The sequence below is a fragment of the Parambassis ranga genome, chromosome 12, assembly GCF_900634625.1.
Source record: "Parambassis ranga chromosome 12, fParRan2.1, whole genome shotgun sequence".
In the NCBI taxonomy this organism is placed as follows: domain Eukaryota; kingdom Metazoa; phylum Chordata; class Actinopteri; family Ambassidae; genus Parambassis; species Parambassis ranga.
In genome coordinates, this window is record NC_041032.1 from 7,981,989 (window position 1) to 7,999,978 (window position 17,990).

Here is a 17,990-nt window from a genome sequence, read left to right on the forward strand (position 1 = left end):
CGTTCAATAAAGCAGTAATGGCCTTAAATTGAGAACCGATAGTGAGACATTAAGGATCAATACAGCCAGCACAGGGACCACATACACACGCATGATGATTACATTACATAAGTGATGTTATGACAGATACTGTACACTCATTCATATTTAAAGTAATGTATTAATAACACAGGATTTGCCCCTTCAGGTCAGTGTGGAGGCTCTGATTGTCGCCATCTAGCAGGCAGGAAGTATATATTTGCTTGATTATTTCCAAAACTGAGCAAAGTGATGGAGAGCGAAGGAGGCTGGAGAGATGGATCACCCTTTGGTAGACAGTTAGCAACGTGTGATTGCACCACATCTATCACTGAAAGCAGTCACACTCTTAAATATGCATAGATGTAAGCCTCATGACACTTACAACAGGTTAGTTTCTCAGGTGGCCATAAACCAAAATATCAGAGTAATACAACTTTGGCTCCTCAGTGGTGACACTCTTACCTTGTAATTTGGTCTCTGTGTTGGTCCTGTAGATTTCGCCATGATGTGCAATAGTACGAGCTGCCTCTAGGTGGTACATGACCACATCCACTCCCACTCCCACCTCTGTGCTCTCCCAGGGCTCCAGCGCCTCTCCAAGGGCCACACCACGCTCCAGTAAGGATAGAACAGGAATGATGTGAGGGAAGGAGGTGTTGGACAGAGCGCTGGATTCTGGAAGCAAAGGAGAGGTTTTAGCTCAGAGTTGTAAAATCACAGCACATTTTTTATGACAAACATTAGGATCACCTCTGCCATCATTCATATTCTTCATGAAAGGTTTGAGTTTCTTTTCGTATAGAATAGCTCCCTCTGTGTGTCTCTGGCGTAGAGTTACCCATGTCTGCTCCAGGCGGGAAATCTAAAACAAAAACATATAAACATTTATGAAACTTTTGACTTTAAACTATGAAAGAACCCCTAATGATGGGATCTCTCTTACCTGTGGCAGCTCCAGAGCCCTCATCACAGCGGCAAAACCAAACATGTTGCCCAGATTACTTTTTAACTCTGCTGCTAATTGGATGGTTTTATGAAGCAGGGCCGCCCTCTCCTCTGTGCTTCCTGTACAGCCAAGAAGGTCCACTGCCATCATGATGGACATGGTGTAGAACCTGACATAAAAAGGACGTAAAAAGGAGTGTATTTGCTATGAACGCACAGGCTGCTGAGTCAAAGCCTAATAATTCTCAGAATTCACATTGTGTTAGACTGTGGTGATGTAATCTGATGGAGCCTTTAGAAGTTGGTGAAATATGTTTTATTTAGAGTACTCTGCTAAATAATTTTTACAAAAAGTTTACTTCCGAACTTCAGCAAAGCAGAGGATGACACACAAAGCAATGTACAGTTTGATGCCTCACAGCTTTCAGGCTAGTTTTGAGTATTTTTTTTCTACTATGAAAAAGAAAATGATGAGATTCAACGGTTGTGAATAAAAACACAAAAGATGGAAGAAGAGAATTAAATATTTGTACCTCTCCAGTAGGTCAAGTCTCAACTGGTGTCCATGTGGTAGTGTCAGTAACTCCAGACCTGAGGAAACTCCCATCATCCTTTGCATTTCTGAGGTTACACCTATTATTCTAGCAACCTGGCCAATAGCAAAGAAAAGAATGATTAGCATGTGTATTATTGTGCTTACATCTTTGTTATTTAAAGTTTGTGATCATGCTAATAAGCATTGTGTGACTGTCTATTTGTTGCCTTTCTATGTGTTTGTGTGCATTTACCATGCAGTCCACCATGGTGATGTGTTTAGCTGCGGTCCTTGCATCCACCTCAGCCAGCAGCTCTTTGACTCTCTTCAACACTGACATTTCCAGAGGCTTATTCTCTGCTGGCATAAGGCATGACTCGTACCTGTGCAACAGCAGATAAGCCACATTAGAAAATCAGCCCACCATCACGACTGTGGTGAAATGTTTAAGCTTATTGAAACAATAATACTGCTGGTCTCTGGTGGACAAGCTGTTCACTGTTCTAAATTCACAAATTCTTCCGAACAGTTCAATTTCATCTGCTGAAATACCCTGTGCTGCTGCGACATCCTCTGTTAATATGGGATGAAATGTGCCAGTGATTGGCTCTAACATTAGGATCTTTTCTGCCTTACTTGCCAATTTCCCCAGGAGTGCCCACAGCGATTTAGCAGTAATCCTCCTTGCACCAGAATTTCACAGAGGACCCTCAGATGTCCAAAGGTGCAGCCTGCTGCCAACTCTGCCGTGTATCTAACCATTTCCTTTTACAAGCCTCATCTGCTGTGTCCTCCCGTAGCTGGAAGTCCAATAAAACACAGTAACTGCTGCGTGTCTAACCGCAGCACACAGTCTTGCCTCGGGCTCCCACAGGATTATCAGAACTTTACTCAGGTTTTCTTTGCTTGCTGCAGTGACTGTCAAAGCTTTACCTGCTCTTCTGCCTATGACCAACCAGGTGGCGCAGGTTTTGCTGACCTGTATTTTTCCACTCAGTGGAAGGAATGCAAAAACTCTTACCTGGATGGCTTGAATGAGGAAGCAGTCTCCACCTGTGGGGCGCTGAACATCCCCTCTCCTTCCTCTCTTGCCCCCTGCTCCCTCCCTTCCTCCACTCTCAATCGCTCTACATAGCTCTTAGCTGGAGGTTTGGGGGGCCCTGAAGGACAAGGTCTGAGGTCACAGTAGCTTCCTGCTGTTTCTGAGGAACGCGATTGAAAGCTGGGATGATGGGCAGGCGAGGAGTGTGCTGAATGAGAGGTATTTGCGGGATACTCTGGTGGGTCATTACTGGATGAGGGGCTGAGTTGAGGGTCGCTGGACCGGCGCATCACTGGGGAGGGAGGGACGACAGCCAGAACCCGCCCACCTGAGTGGGTTCTCTGCCTAGTGACTGAAAAGCGAGACAGAAAATCTGTAAGAGTTGTATTTATTTATGTGTCTCACTGTGTGTGTGTGTCTCTGCACTTACTAGCACTATATGCTGGAGACAGTGGGGTTTCCCCAACAGGTGACAAGGGGCAGCGATACTCCTGAATCTGGTCCATGCTCATCGCACAGTTCCGCATCGCGTCTTTATGATGGTGGATTGTTGACGGGCTGCAAATAAAAAAAAATGTAGGATGTCAAAAATCTACAAATCTTTAGTCACACATATCAGTTCCAGATGACAGGAAAGGTCTGGTGAAGGAGGTAAATCATTATTACTTCAGGGTGAGAGATTTTATCTTTGTGAATGAAGGAGGAGCAGAACAATGTGCAGCATACAGTACACTTTTTTCTCTATGAAACAAAATTCAATATTCTTAGATATTTACAACATTGATACCCGAATATGTTTGGGAGACATATCATGTTCTCATTTATTTCTTACTCCCAGCGTTGCTAAAATGCATTTTCACTGTACATACTTGTCTGCTTCTCCTTCGTAGATTCAATTTCAAGTTTCAAACAGCCTTGACATATTTAAAACTTGAGTGATCCTGAAGTGGATAAGTGAACAAGTCATTTTCCAACTACACTCTGAGGACCTGATGCTCATTACTTGGAGAGGTGCTAGAGGTGTCTGTGAAGTGAGAGGGGTTGGGTCGCAGCAATGTGGGAGGAAAGTGCACTAGTCCGGTGCTGCACAACAACACAAGTGTCACACACAGACACACACACAACCTGCAGTTGGGCACAGGCTCCGGCTCTGGTTCTGGTGGTGCCACTGGAGTCTCAACGGGACTGGGACTGTCTGAGTCGCTAATCATGTGTATGACATAAGGCGACAATGAAACAATGCAAAATACAATGAAGACTGCAAAAAAAGAACGTTAGGATTGTAATACTGTCTGCTCTGCTATGCAGACAAAAACTCATTGTTCTCCTGGCTCACCTGTGGGATATCATCTTTTCAGTGGTCAGCCCATCAGTCATAGTGACGCTCCTCCTCTTGATGTATGCTCCTCTCTGACTGGATGGTGAGTAGGCAGAGCCTTGCTTGCTGTTGGAGAGGGCGAAGGTGGCCTCCAGGTAACGCAGCGGGAGAGTCCTACTCACCGGACAGTAGATGTGGACAGCACTGGATTGAGAGACTGGTTTGCGTTGGCCCACATAAAACCGTACAAGTTCTTGAACTGAGTCAAAACTGTCAGATTCCAACATGTACTGGACCTGAGGATGAAGATACAACAGAGCTCAATATAACATCTTTTTTTTACAGCTGGATGTACACACAGGAGAGTGAATGTTTGTGGCCACAAAAGTGTGTATAGTACACTCAAAATTGCAGTGAAGAACTGCTTAAAAGAGGTCAAAAGCACGATGTCTTTAGAATAACAATCAAGCTGGCATGTTCAGTACAAGTCAGAAGGCAGTGGATGTTGCTCACTATTCATTTGGTGCACAATGGCTGCAATCCAAGCAAGTATTTAAAGCCATCACTGGTTTTGTGCATGCTGACTCACTGGAAAAGCTGAGACTTTTGAATGAAACACGGCCATCATTAATGTTTCTGCTTGAACACCGCGGGAACTAACAAGTGAGTTTAACACTGGTGGTGGCTCATCTTTTTGATGTTCTGCCACTAAATGAACTACCAAACAGTATAGCAATAAATATTATCTACTGCCCCCTTCTGCCACTGTATCTGTATAGAATATTAATACCTACCTTGGTCTCATTGGACTTGACCAGGACCTTACTGATCTTGAAGTGCAGCACCTCATTATCCCATCGACAGGTCAGAACATAGTCACCCACACTAGTCAGAGAGTCACGCACCAGGAAATCTCCATTACGTAAAACCAGAGTCTCTGACACCTGTGCAGAAAAAAAACAAATGTACGGTGTTGTAATTTAGAAAAGAAGACATTGAAGTCTAAAGAGCTGGAAGCCAACACGGCTCACTGAGCTACAGCCTGCATGTTCACATTTTGTTTCTGACAATTTGACTGTTGAATAATTGAATTTAGAGAATCGTGATTATTTACAACAATGCCTCAGGACAGTTTGTGTTGCAGAACAAACACAGCGCATCTCTCTGGCTGCCAAACTGTCTCTGCTATAAACAATTTGAATTGGCAATGATGAACAGAAATGAACTGAAGAGTAGTAAAAAAAATAAAAAAAAGAAAAAGAAACTTATTTTTAATTTATTGACAAAACAAGCAATGTCCCTTGTCACACAGTTAGTTGAGGAGTTTCCGACAGTACATCTTGGCTATACCAAACAAACACTGCACTGATTTCTGTGAAAAGAGATCACAAATATTGATCTGGTAGCCATGTAGTAAAAGAGAAATATCTCAAACCGAGCATTCTCCTCAAAACTACCTGCAAAGAAAGTGATTTTACTTTTATTTTAAATCGATTTAACATGGGAAACAGAGCATGAAATATGCAATGCACCACAAGCCAAGGTGAAGAACATCGCCAACCAGCAGGAGGCAGTATATACGTTATAAGACAAGCACGGGATCTCACCTTTTGTCAAGAATTAATTTTTAATCTCTGCATTAAAGAATGTATACATGTTTAATTTTCACGGGAAGTATAAATATGTAAAATATTATGACTTAAGGGAACCATTAATGTCCATGCACTCATGACAAAACAAAAAGCACAACGCAATAAAAGGATGAATAAAGGAGAATTTAGGAAATATAAGGTACAGTATGCTCCCTTAACATCTAGTCACTAACTATTGTTTTGGTAACCAGGGGTCCAGGGATTTCCCCAAGTTTACACTGGGGCAAATCCATGAATAAATGAATATTTTATGTAAATGTGAAGAGGAAAAACTCACAGATGGCTGATTTGAATCTGTGTCTGTGTTTATGTGTGTGTAAAACAGAGACAGAGGTTGATCAAGAAGAAGACAGAGGCTGTGTGTCTATGAACAAGTACCCTCCACATGTGCATGCAGCGTGTGTGTGTATCTGCGCCTCGGTCACCAGCTGTGAAATTCAATTGCGTACATCAGCAACACACACAGCTGTCTGTTTGGCAGAGTTTCCCCTCCTTCTGAATGCTAAAGCAATTTCTACTGAGCTCTGACAGATGATGGTATTCATTAATCAGCGTCATTCTGTGTATAAAGCATTTAAACTGTGCTTTCAAAGCCAGACACTTTGGCCAAGTAATCGCTCAACTAATACTACTGGTTGACAACCACGTCAACCCACACAGAAATACTATTATATTTGTACATATCTCTAATTGAATTCTGTCTTTTTAATATGTATGATGAATTGTGGGGGGTTGAAATACAAAGCAAAGCACCAATATATCAATTCTTAGACATTGTTTATTTGTGTATTCATAATTTATGTCACCGACATAATGACTGAGAGACTGTGACATGAAGTATAAGTATAAATATATATATATATATAGATATATATATATATATATATATATATATATATATATATATATATATATATATATATATATATATATACTTCATGTCACAGTTTTGTATTATTATGAATACACAAATACATTTTTTTTTATTCATTTCTTAGCGGGTGGCTTCACAATTCTTAAAAACAGCTATCATGCGGATTAGTGACAAATGATTTTAAGCTACATCTCTGCTGCTGCCTTACACCAAGTAATCTGTTTTCAAACATAAATTCAAGATGTATTTCTAGCACCATGTACGGTACTTACTGCACACACATACTACAGTGTTCCTACCTCTCTGGGTATGTGTCCATGGTACCAGCCATGGCTCCTGATGTCAGCAGGGCTCAGTTTCAGCTCCTCCTCCAGTTCCTTGCGAAGTTTCTCAGGAGGAGACTCCAGCAGGTACTTCTCCTTGGAGAACTGTTTGAGACAAACAAGAGAAGAAAACAAGACATCAGCATGGGGTTAATTTGTGCAAGGAATTCATCACAGGTAGCTGAACAGTGTGTTTGTTTGGAAATGGACAAAACAATCTATAACTTATTTATTCAGATAAATCCCATAGAGATTGAGAGTTATATACGCTGATATTTGAGTTAAATATATCTATAAAAATCCATTTAAAATGAATTCTGTAAGTATAGTAATGTGAGTGTGCTTTACAAAAGCAGACACACACACCTGTGTTACAGAAGGCAACACTGCAGGGAAGCATCACTGTGTGCTGCCTTCTTCACAAACACACACACACCAGAAACAATCCGATCGACCCTGACCTGATTACTGAGAGGAAGAAATCATCATGAGTGGGCTCTTATTGTTATGTACGAGGGAGACCCAGTCAGTGTGGCCACCTAGGTGGCTTGTAATATGCCAGACACACACACACATAAGGACATATTTCACACTTCAAAGTAACACGTGACTGACACCTAATGTTCACAAACTTGCCCGTCACTGCTGAAGTTTGTGTTTATGTCCTCTGCTCAGGTACTGTTTGCTTAGACAGGAAAGGAAAATAGGAACTCCCATACTGGGACACAAATGTTATGTGAAGACCCCATATCAACTGATGACAGTGGAAAGATTGAGTTCAGACGCACAACACAAGATGATTAAAAACAAAGATGCACACACACACACACACACACAAACATCCAGGCCAACACAAACACACTATTACACAAATATGCACCAAACAGAGAAATCCACACAGGAATAAACAGTGAAAGGAAGGAACTCATCCCGACTCTGCCAATATGAAGAGAAATGAGACTGGAGACCAAAATAAACAGTAAACAGCCTTGTCGCTAAGGCCGGCTTGTCGTTCCTCCGAATATTTTCCCTCAATCAGTCTCCCTCTCATTTCTTTTGGGGTCGATGTTTTTCGTCTACTTTTTTTCCCTCTTGCCCACAGCTCCACTCTCCTCTGTTCATTCCCCACAATCAGAAAGTTTCAGATTAGTTCTGCTGACTCTTCTGTGTGACAGACACAGAGAGAGGGTCGGGAAGGCATGTTTCCCCCCTCCTGCCTGAGTGTGTGACTACAAGATCTGAACATTCGATCTTATCGTCTCCAGGTCACTGCAGGATGAAATTATTAACTTCCTCCAGTCCTCGCTCCTCTCCCCATCTTTCCTGCCTCTCTTCTCCAATCCTCAGGGGAAGATGGAGGAATATTGCCATGGAGGCTTCACTCTCTCAGATTAGATTTGAGGTGTTTAAGTGTGTGTGTGTGTGTGTGTGTGTGTGAGAGAGAGAGAGAAGGGGAGAAGAGGCCAATAAAAGAGCAGAGGGGTCAAGTGTGCAGTTATTGCTTTTCCTTGTCTCCAAGGAAACCCAGGAGAGGCCTGCGAATGAACTCATGCTCAACAATAAACTTTGTGTGTGAGTGTGTGTGTGTTTATATGTGTGGGGTTATGAGGCAAATTGAAATGTCAACAGGGCTCTATTTATGATATGGTTCATGGGATAGGGTGACATCAAAGGGATCATGCTGGCAAAGAGAAAATGGACAGAGAGAGTAACTTGAGGATGAACACAAAATCTACTTGTTTGTATTCTAACCTAGTGTATTATTTATTTTAACACATGTTAATGTTTGGTGGCTGTTTATGCTGCGTATACCATGTGAGTGCCCTTTTTCTAAAAGTAATTTCAGCTTAATGTATGTGTGCGTCAATGACAGACACACTTTTGCTCCAGTGAGAGGGGGGCAGAGATCAAGAGATACATGACCTCAGAGAGAATGAGAATAAAGAGGAGAACATTTCATTTAGGAAAAATATATTACTTGATTAAAAAAGAGGAAGACACAAAGGGAATAAGTACAATGGGACACACTGACAAGACCAATATTATATTATGAGTCTTGTTTCAGTGCCCATAAATCTATGTTAGCTCAATTATTTACCACTTTTGCAACATTTATTTTTCCATATATCAAAGCAGTGGCATGAAAGCAAATGAAAGGCAAACAAATGTAGAGCAATAGTAATTTTCTGTTGTTATCTGAAGGACATGGATTTATCAAAACAACATACAAACAACGCAGGATGATGTGTCAGACCAAAACACAGAAACCAGTTGAATTACGAGCCAACAGGCAGAGAGACAGACAGTGAACAGATACCGACAAGCTGCAGGAACAGGCAGCAGACAGACATAAAGACAAGACATCAGACATTCTGGAAGGCACAGAAGCAGACAGACAATAGAAACTCATTACAGAAAGGCAGACATGCAGGAAGACAGGTAGCCCATTAGTGGATGAGAGAGTTTAGGCAATTTAGCAGCTGATGCAGGACTTTGCTTCCCCATGGGGGTGAAGAGAGGGAAAAGTGATTGGTGTGTGTGTGTGTGCATTCATCCATGAATCTCTAGGCATGTGTGGATATGTGTGTGTTCTTCAATAGTTGGCACTATTGCTGAGTTTAAATCAACACCAGGTTAAAAAAAGTCGTGCACAGACAGGGTAAAGACATTCATAATAATGCCGGGGTGCATACTGAGTCAAGAAACAGAGGGGTTTACATTACATGTGTGAAAATGAGATATAGATAACAACGCAGTGTGATCCCTCACCTAATTTACACCAACACACTCTTGCGCCTGCTCTCCTCACAGCAGGCCAATTAGACAGTTTCGTTCCATTGACATCACCCCCCCCCCCCCCCCCCCCCCCGATCCAAACTGACACCAGTATCATTCAACATCAATAAGAAAAAAAGAAAAAAATGAAAGGAATGATAATAGGGAGACTTTCTAAATATATGCACATATTTATACATATATTATGCACACACACCCTTTTTAGCATGTCGCATGTTTGTTACCCTGGTTCTGTGGTTTGGTCTATTCCATACTGATTTGGTTATTTTTGTTCACTTGTCCAGTCCAGTTTACATTCTCTGCAGTTTACCCATACAGAAAATGCAAGTAATCACTTTTACAAGGCTAAGTTAAAAAAAATGAAGTGAAACAATGTCACCTTTGTGCATGGATATGTGGGTTTGATCAAAAACACAATGCCACAGGTATTTACTATTCACACCGCAGCAGGGTGGAGTGTTGTCTCTGGCAAAAATCAGCATGATGTTGTTTTCTAACTCTTGCTAAGTACCTTGAAAAAACCTTGAAACAATAAAAGTAAAAATCCACAACTTAAAAGTATCAGTGAAAAATGAAATGAAAAATAATTGCTGACAAGTATAAAAACCTGCAGGGAAGAATAAAAGAAAAGTCTCACACATTTAACAGCATGGATGCAAAGTGGGGAAAAAGAGAAGAAAAACCTAGGCACACATTCCACTAATAAAAGGGCACCAACAAAAGGGCTGAAAGCATTCAAAACACACTGCAGCACTTGGATTTGAGCTCATGTCAGAATGCACCTTTCTTTTCCAGCTAGTGGGCTAGCCTCTAACCCTGTTGTCATGGTAACACCCTGAGTTGTGGTAGAGGTGGGGGGTTTGGGCAACTGGAGGGGGGGTGGGGTGGGGGCAGGATCCCACCTTCTGTGCAGCGCATACACACACACACACACACACACACACACACACACACACACACACACACACACACACACACACACACACACACACACACACACACACACACACACACACACACACACACTTGAGGTCAGGGGTCCAATTCCTAAAGAACTCTGCTAGATCCCTTGATCTGCTCCCTGTGCCCCCCTCCCCTCCCCTGCTCTCTCCTCCCCCTCCTCTCCCCATAAAGACCCTTGAATCCTCCTATCTCCTATTACACACACACACACACACTGGTATATTCTTGTGATAGGGGTATATATGCATGTACGTGGACAGTATCACCCCTCTCCAGGCTGCAGTAATCCCTCTGTGCCCTCCGGCCTGATTTCTACTGTCATATTCTCACAGGCTCTCATGGGTGTAGTACTGTTTAAGTCACATGTAAAATGATCTGAGCATTACAGAGAAGTGCCAGTAACATTAGACTTCCATTATTTTTTTCTTAGTAAGATGAGATGAAGGCTATAAATCAAAGTTAATTCAACTATATTTGCAATACAATGCAATACAGAAAGCTGGCACACAGATTTACAGCACACTGTGTAGCAGTCTAAACAAATGTTTACACCACAGAACATCTTGAGGTGGCTGCAGTCCACAATTGCACAAAGCCACCAGAAAACCTAGCTTAGAGCTAGCTTTCACTTTTAACTAGACCGCAGATGTAAATGGTGATTAACCCACATATTCTGTCCTCGAATACATATACTGAGATAATTGTCTCTAGTTGAAGATAACGGGTTCAAAGGTGAGAAAAGTGTAGTACACACTGATGAGCAAATAATCCTGTGAATTCACACAGAATGAAAACAGATGAACCCCCAATCCCCAAAAACAACCGACAAAGGTAAAAGCCTTGAATTTGCCATATGCAAAGCTGAACTTTACTTGAACAGAAGGCTAAAGCTCTGCAAAGAGCTGAAGTTGTCGACAACATGTGGTAAGCTGTGGGTGATGCTCTGAATCTTAACAGATTGTGGAGATAATGATACGACAAAGCCAAACCAATTAAAAAATTGCAACGTGCCAACCTCTCTCCAAATCATGACATAAATACACCCTTCATGAATATTCATAACATGTAACTTTTATTTAACTAGAATTTGAAAAGCCCAATTAAAATCCCACATTTCACAGAACTGCCCCTTAGTTTTTTAAATGACTACTCATTAAGAATATTTGCCTCGTTTAATACAAAATGCTAAAAGGGCATTGCTCAAAGTTACAGTGCTTTGTCGAGACTGAGTAATCAGCTGGCACGCACCTCCAAACTCCAAATGGATATTTAAAGGAAAGTTGAAAGCTTCAAATGAGATGTTAGTGCAATAACCTGTCATGCTAAAACCAGCTGGCTGAGAATCAAACTTATGGTTAAGCAAGAACCTCACAGTCACATATCCTGAAAAAACACAATTGGGAGATACTCAAAGACAAAAATAACAGTGCTGATGTTTCATATGATCAGATAGCATCAGAGCCAGACGGAGAGAGGGACGGCTGGTGTGGAGACAGAGAGAAAACATGAGAGTAATAACAGTGACCTTCTGCTGTCATTAGGAATGAGTGTCTCCTACATGTACACACTCTCTCTCTCTCTCTCTCTCTCTCTCTCACACACACACACACACACACAAACACACACACAGAGGGTATTCACCCCTCGGGGGAGCTGGATGCTGATACACAGTATATCAGAAATATATATATTTATACACATACAGAGGGTGGCTGTGAGCTGTCAGTCAGTATGGTGTCAAAGCAGAGACCCCCTGTACTGAATGACAGCTGGAGGACAGGATATGACACACAGCTACATTCCCACTGAGACTACAGGAAGCAGAGCACCCCCACCCCACCCCACCTTGCATAGCTCCACTCTCTCAAAACTACAATCCCTCTTTCTGCTGCTCTCCTTCTTTTCTTTCCCAGGACTTCTCAGGTTATCCCTTTAACTCTCGCTAGCCCATACTGTCTGTTAACTCAATCTGAAGAGGCTTTTATAGGCATTAAGAGACTGTGACTCCAGCTAAATCATGAATGAAGGTATAGTGTATATTATTGTGAGTATACGTGATAAATTACATTATGGAGTAGTAAGCACAGTCAGAGTAAAGATCTGTAGTCTCTATGAAGTCTGACACAACCAACCCTGGGGGAAATTAAGCCCTCAGTTCACTCTCTTCTGCTCATAAAGCTTAATTGCTGTGACAACTGCAGCAGACTTTGACATATCAATATTTTTATCAACTGCTCTCTCCACTCAGCTGAACTCTGGACCTGGAAAATGAATGCACTCAAAATGTCTGTTGAAATCACATTTTGCATGACGGCACTGTGTGAGCCGCAGCTTGTAGTACATCTAAGCACATTAGGTCAAACCAGGCCGACCTGAGTAGTTGATCCTTAAAGTATGGTAGGAGAAGTGTGGAAAACATGGCCGACCATTTGTGATGTTTCTATTGAACACTTGCTCTGAGCTGTCACTTGATGTGAATGACCACAGCTGTGAAAAAAAGCAAGTTGTATGAAGTATCCTTTCATAGCTTGACAAGTAGATTCTCCCTGTGTCCTTGACTGACTCTGCCATTCATATTTTAATGTCTGCCATTCATTTCTTTTCCTGCCTTTTGTTTCCGCCTCAAAGACCTACTAAAAGCACTTCCTTCTTCCATTTCTCTCTTTCTGTCTTTAATCAACCTGGCCAACAACATCTATCAGCACTTTGATGAGTAGACCATTATGGAAGCTGAAACGTGTGTGTGTATGTGTGTGTGTGCGCGCCTGTCATTGTGGCAAAAGATATATGCTGACAATCAGCTGCCTAAAGGGCTGCATGTCCTCTCTTTGACTGTGTGTATTATTATCATTATCATTATGCATGCATCCACCATGCTGACACACTGGTGAATTGAACTGTACCTGTTTGGGCTCATTTATGTGGGTTGTCTGAGTTGATGAGAGGGAAAACAGAAAGAAGAAAGCTAACATCACAGACAGAACTATGCACAACACACACAAACACACAGAAGAGCCAGAGAGATTTTAATGATGTTTGGCTGTTAAGCGTGGTTTCTTTGCTAAACGGGCCTATAGGCTACACTCTTTCTCTCTCTCACACACACACACACACATACACACACCCTTACACACAGTGATGGTAGTAAACACCCATTTCCCAAAAAACATCAGACACAACCCCCCTTTTTTACTCCACCAATAAAGACACACAGCAAACACAAAAATAGCAGGTACACAAACAGGATACACAGCTGAAAGGGATGCACACAGATACCCGAGGTGGAGATGACAGGGTTCCACTTTGTTAAAGATACAGGTTACATGTTTAGTTATTATGGAACACAGCGTTGATGTCACTCAGAGAGCGATGCAGATCCTGATTAAAGATTACACAGATTTAATTGGATGTTTCTCTGGATGAAATCCGACAGCTTGGTTGAAACTAATACAGATTAGTTTAATGCTTCTGCTAATGACACAGCAATGCAGCTGCAATTAGACACACCTACAAATTTCTTAACACTTTAATACAATTTACAGCATTTCTATTAAACAGATTAGGAGAGACAGAGATGACTGAGGGATTCAGTCTTCTGTTACGCACTAAAGATCTAATGTATGAATTTATATGCTGATTATCGTTAATGTTTCAAGTAGAAACACTAAAAGAGAAACATTTGATATCTCTTGTTCTTCTACAACAAATTTAACTTTAGTTAGAAAAATAACTGCTTATAAAAATAACCACTGCAACACTAGCCTTCTGCTGTCTACTAACTTAATTTCACAGAAAAAGACAGAGTATAGTATTAACAGATGACTCTTATCTGTATGTTATCTGTAATAAAAATAATGGTTATGTGTCCACAAATCAGTATTATTATGTAGTGTCAACAGAAAAACCAAAGAAACCACATATATTCACACTCACACAGCAATGCCACACCTATAGATGCTGTTGCCATGGTAACTCCATACTCTGCATGCCCCAGCTGGTGTTTCCCTGAGGAAAAGTGTGTGTGTGTGTGTGTGTGTGTGTGTGTGTGTGTGGGTGTGACAGGGAGAGGTTAATGTGCCCCATGTGTGCTTTGCTCTATCATGTGCAGTGGGGTGTACTGAAGAGTAAAACGTGGCTGGTTGGGAGCAGTTTTCATGGTATGTCATTGTATGTGTGATTGTGTGTGAACTATTCATAAAATATTTGAGTCATCAGTTGTCCCTGTGGGGAAGTGATGGGTTGAGTGACCAGACAAATCCGGATTCTGATTTCATTTAAAGACTAAAGATAAGCTATAACAGCATATTAAGATAAAAATGCAACAAAACCATTTAGACGCACTTTACTGCCAACAACTTAAAATCTGAACTCTGTCCAAATGAATTACAATCTGTTCATAAAACCACAACAAAGAGTAAAAAAAAAAAATCATTTATCGTGGAGTACACAAACACTTCAACGACCCGCTCAGTCGTGCTGCTTTTTGCTGTTCTTTTACAGTACGATGACTAATGCTTTAAAGTTACACACATTACAGTATGCGGTGACCTGTGCTTCTGCCAACATGGCTGAGGGGGATCTGGGACAAGTACAACATTTATTAGTCATGTTTCCAACACTCCAGTGTTGTTTACTGTACCGTCACCTCACACAGGAACTTACACAGACACCATTACACCAACACAGAGTCAGGGGTTTGGTTTTAAATAATTGTGTAATGTGATCTACTGAATGACCTAATGGCTCATTTTCCGTTGTGCAGTTTTCTTTCTAGCAGGGAGCCTGTTTGATATAAGGGAACTGCAAGTTGGTCAGAGTATTGATGATGGCACAAACAGTGGTTTAGTGTGTCTGTACAATGTGACATCACTGCCAGTTGTGGTTACAGGTGCGTGCAGAGAGTGTAGTGAAAGACAACTGGTTTCTTGTTGGGAGTAGTATTAACCAGTCACCTTTGAGCATGTTTAGATTGAAAGCAGTCAGTATGGAGTGAAAAAGAGATAGAACACTCTGCTCTCTAGCCAGCCTGGTGGTTTTAAACCACTGCATCTGCATGTAAAAGGTTTGGTCACAGACATTGTTTCTCAATTACAACCACCATCTCTCATTTCAAGATGGTAGCAAACAACATACTGGTCCTGCTGCCTACATCAAAAACGATAGCCAGTGGGTTCCCAGATTGCATTTCTGCAAGAACAAGACTTTAAATTTCATACTCAAAATAAACCTCAAGATGTTTATTAACCCAGCTGGCACAGCTGAGCCAACCCAGTCCTTTTTCCTGGCTGGACAAAGCTCATACTAATCACAGAGAATGGAGGATTTTCAGTTCAATCACTGCATTTCCCCCTGCTTTTCTGTGCCCCCTGTGCAATTTATAGACGTCTCAAATGTACACACACGTCTGACTCATCACGCAGCTTTCTTTTACTCCGCTGCTTCCTTTTCCAGTACTTCTCATCAGGTTTCACTTTCTCCATCTACCATGCTTTAGGCAAAGACCGCAGCCTTCCTCTGTGCATCCTCGCTTTTCTCCTGACATGCCATTCTCGGTGCTTACACGTTAATGCTTTTCTGAACTTGTCTTGTTTTTTACTTTTATAGTGCACCTTTTTCTGTGGCATTTCTGTTAACCACGAGGAGTTGGGGAGGATGGAGTTTAGAAAATAACCTGAGTGAGGTCAGTTATCTCATTTCCTTTTTCTGCCAAGCATCCACTCCATCTTTCCCTCTTAATATAAACTTTATTATCCTGCCAACTCAATCATTACATTTTGTCTTTATCCTCCTCCATTACTTTTCTCTTGGACTGAAGATTCTCCTTTATCCATTTCCTTCTATTTCCTTCTATTTTCATAGTCACTCTATTCCTCTCTGGCTCTATCCCTCCTCCTCCTCCTCCTCCTCCAGCTCCAACCTCTCAGCCACATATCATTCTAGTCTCCATGCACTTTCCCCCACTGATGCACTCAACCACGCTGTCTGTGTGTGTGTTGCTGTTTGTGTACAGCTGTGTTGATGTCATACAACAGCAGAGGCACCACCTTGTTCCATCAGCAAAACAAAGAAAGAATAAAAAAAGAACATAACGCCGACATTTCTAAATATCTCGTTTAATTTGCTTTTTGCCTGAGCTTTTTGCCTACTGTCTTTACTGCCACTCATAGAAAATCTGCTTTCTTGCTGATTTATGTATTTATTTATTTTCATAGATCAAGTCCTAATATTCTTAAGCTCAACCCACAGTGTCCCTTTACCACTATTTAATTATAATATAGTCTATTTGTCTTTAATTGAAGCAGGAGCTGTTAGTGTCTATGACAACCGGGACCAGCTGGGACAACTGAAAGATGCTCAGGGCAGTTTATTCACTCTGCTGGAAATCTAAACCTAACCTTTAATTTTGGCAGCCTGGAGCTTGTGATTGGTGGGGGAGTGGGTTGGGACAATCGTGTGTTCTAAAAACAACCTCATTATGACAAATACGCTAATTACGGTGTGGTGACCAGAATCAGGTCACAGTAAAACACAACTTTGTGCAGCTTAAGCTCTCTTTTTTTGGCTCAAAAAAGACACTACTCAACCACTAAACCACTATTTCCCCTGTGGCTGCTGCCACTCACTGTCATGCTTGCTTCATGGGTTCTACCATTAATGGGTAATTTGCTGGCTTTTGGGGTAAAAGGTCATCACACTGATGGATGTAGGTCTCGGGACTCATCAATAGTAATACTCCCCTGTTAACACACACACGAAATGACCACACAAATTTATTTGTGTAGGTGCAGACACACATGCGTGAAATTAAGTATATATTGCCCACGAAAACCCTACGTCTCTCTCTCTCTCACACACACATCTATTTCTTATTTCTCTGCCATTTAACCGCAAGCCAGTGCTATTACCATCCATACTAGCACCATCTATCTTGACAGTGGCAGGTGTGAAGGGAAAACCACCAACCCACAATGCATTTCTCCAAAGCAGTTAAACAGGAAAGGGACAGAAAGAGAGGAAGCAGCAGCTGAAGGACAGGCTGCAGAGAGGCAAAAATGAGAGATGGGGGTTGGTGAATAGGGACAGCCTTGGCTGGTTAATATTAATACACTAAATTCTCACAATAATGATGATATACTAGCGAGCTGTTTAAGATAAATCTATCATTTCTGCATTGGGGTCAATGCATTTGCAACCCGCCCCCACAAATGGAAACTTTAGGATTAGCTAGCCAATTTTTAATTTAATGCCACACAGGGAGGACAAACACACCTATATGCTATAAACCTCATTTTTTCTGAAGGCTGAGGGATCATTGACGTAGACAGACTTTTAATATATGTTTGTTTTTTATGTAAACAACAGCCAAAGCTGCAGCCTCATTACCATGGAGACACACACACATATGGTGACACAGCATCTAATTAATTAATCAATGACTGACTGCAGAGGATTAATCAGCTCTGCAAGTTGAAACACAGCCAAGAAACATGGACACAACAACAGCTTTTAATGTTTTTTTTT

General features: G+C 41.5%; 1 protein-coding gene across 3 annotated transcripts in view; it reads right to left on the bottom strand.

The window, feature by feature from the left end:
• sh2d3ca (SH2 domain containing 3Ca) overlaps nt 1-17,990 on the bottom strand; it is a 42,089-nt gene that overhangs the window by 2,461 nt on the left and 21,638 nt on the right. For all 3 annotated transcript variants that reach the window (XM_028417199.1, XM_028417200.1, XM_028417198.1), the window contains 10 exons: nt 6,687-6,815; nt 4,656-4,805; nt 3,880-4,157; nt 2,974-3,101; nt 2,523-2,895; nt 1,755-1,884; nt 1,500-1,615; nt 965-1,136; nt 772-883; nt 484-696 (listed from right to left, as the gene is read on the bottom strand). In XM_028417199.1, the coding sequence (XP_028273000.1) occupies nt 484-696; nt 772-883; nt 965-1,136; nt 1,500-1,615; nt 1,755-1,884; nt 2,523-2,895; nt 2,974-3,101; nt 3,880-4,157; nt 4,656-4,805; nt 6,687-6,815 (1,801 nt within the window). The remainder of the gene's footprint in view (nt 1-483; nt 697-771; nt 884-964; nt 1,137-1,499; nt 1,616-1,754; nt 1,885-2,522; nt 2,896-2,973; nt 3,102-3,879; nt 4,158-4,655; nt 4,806-6,686; nt 6,816-17,990) is intronic.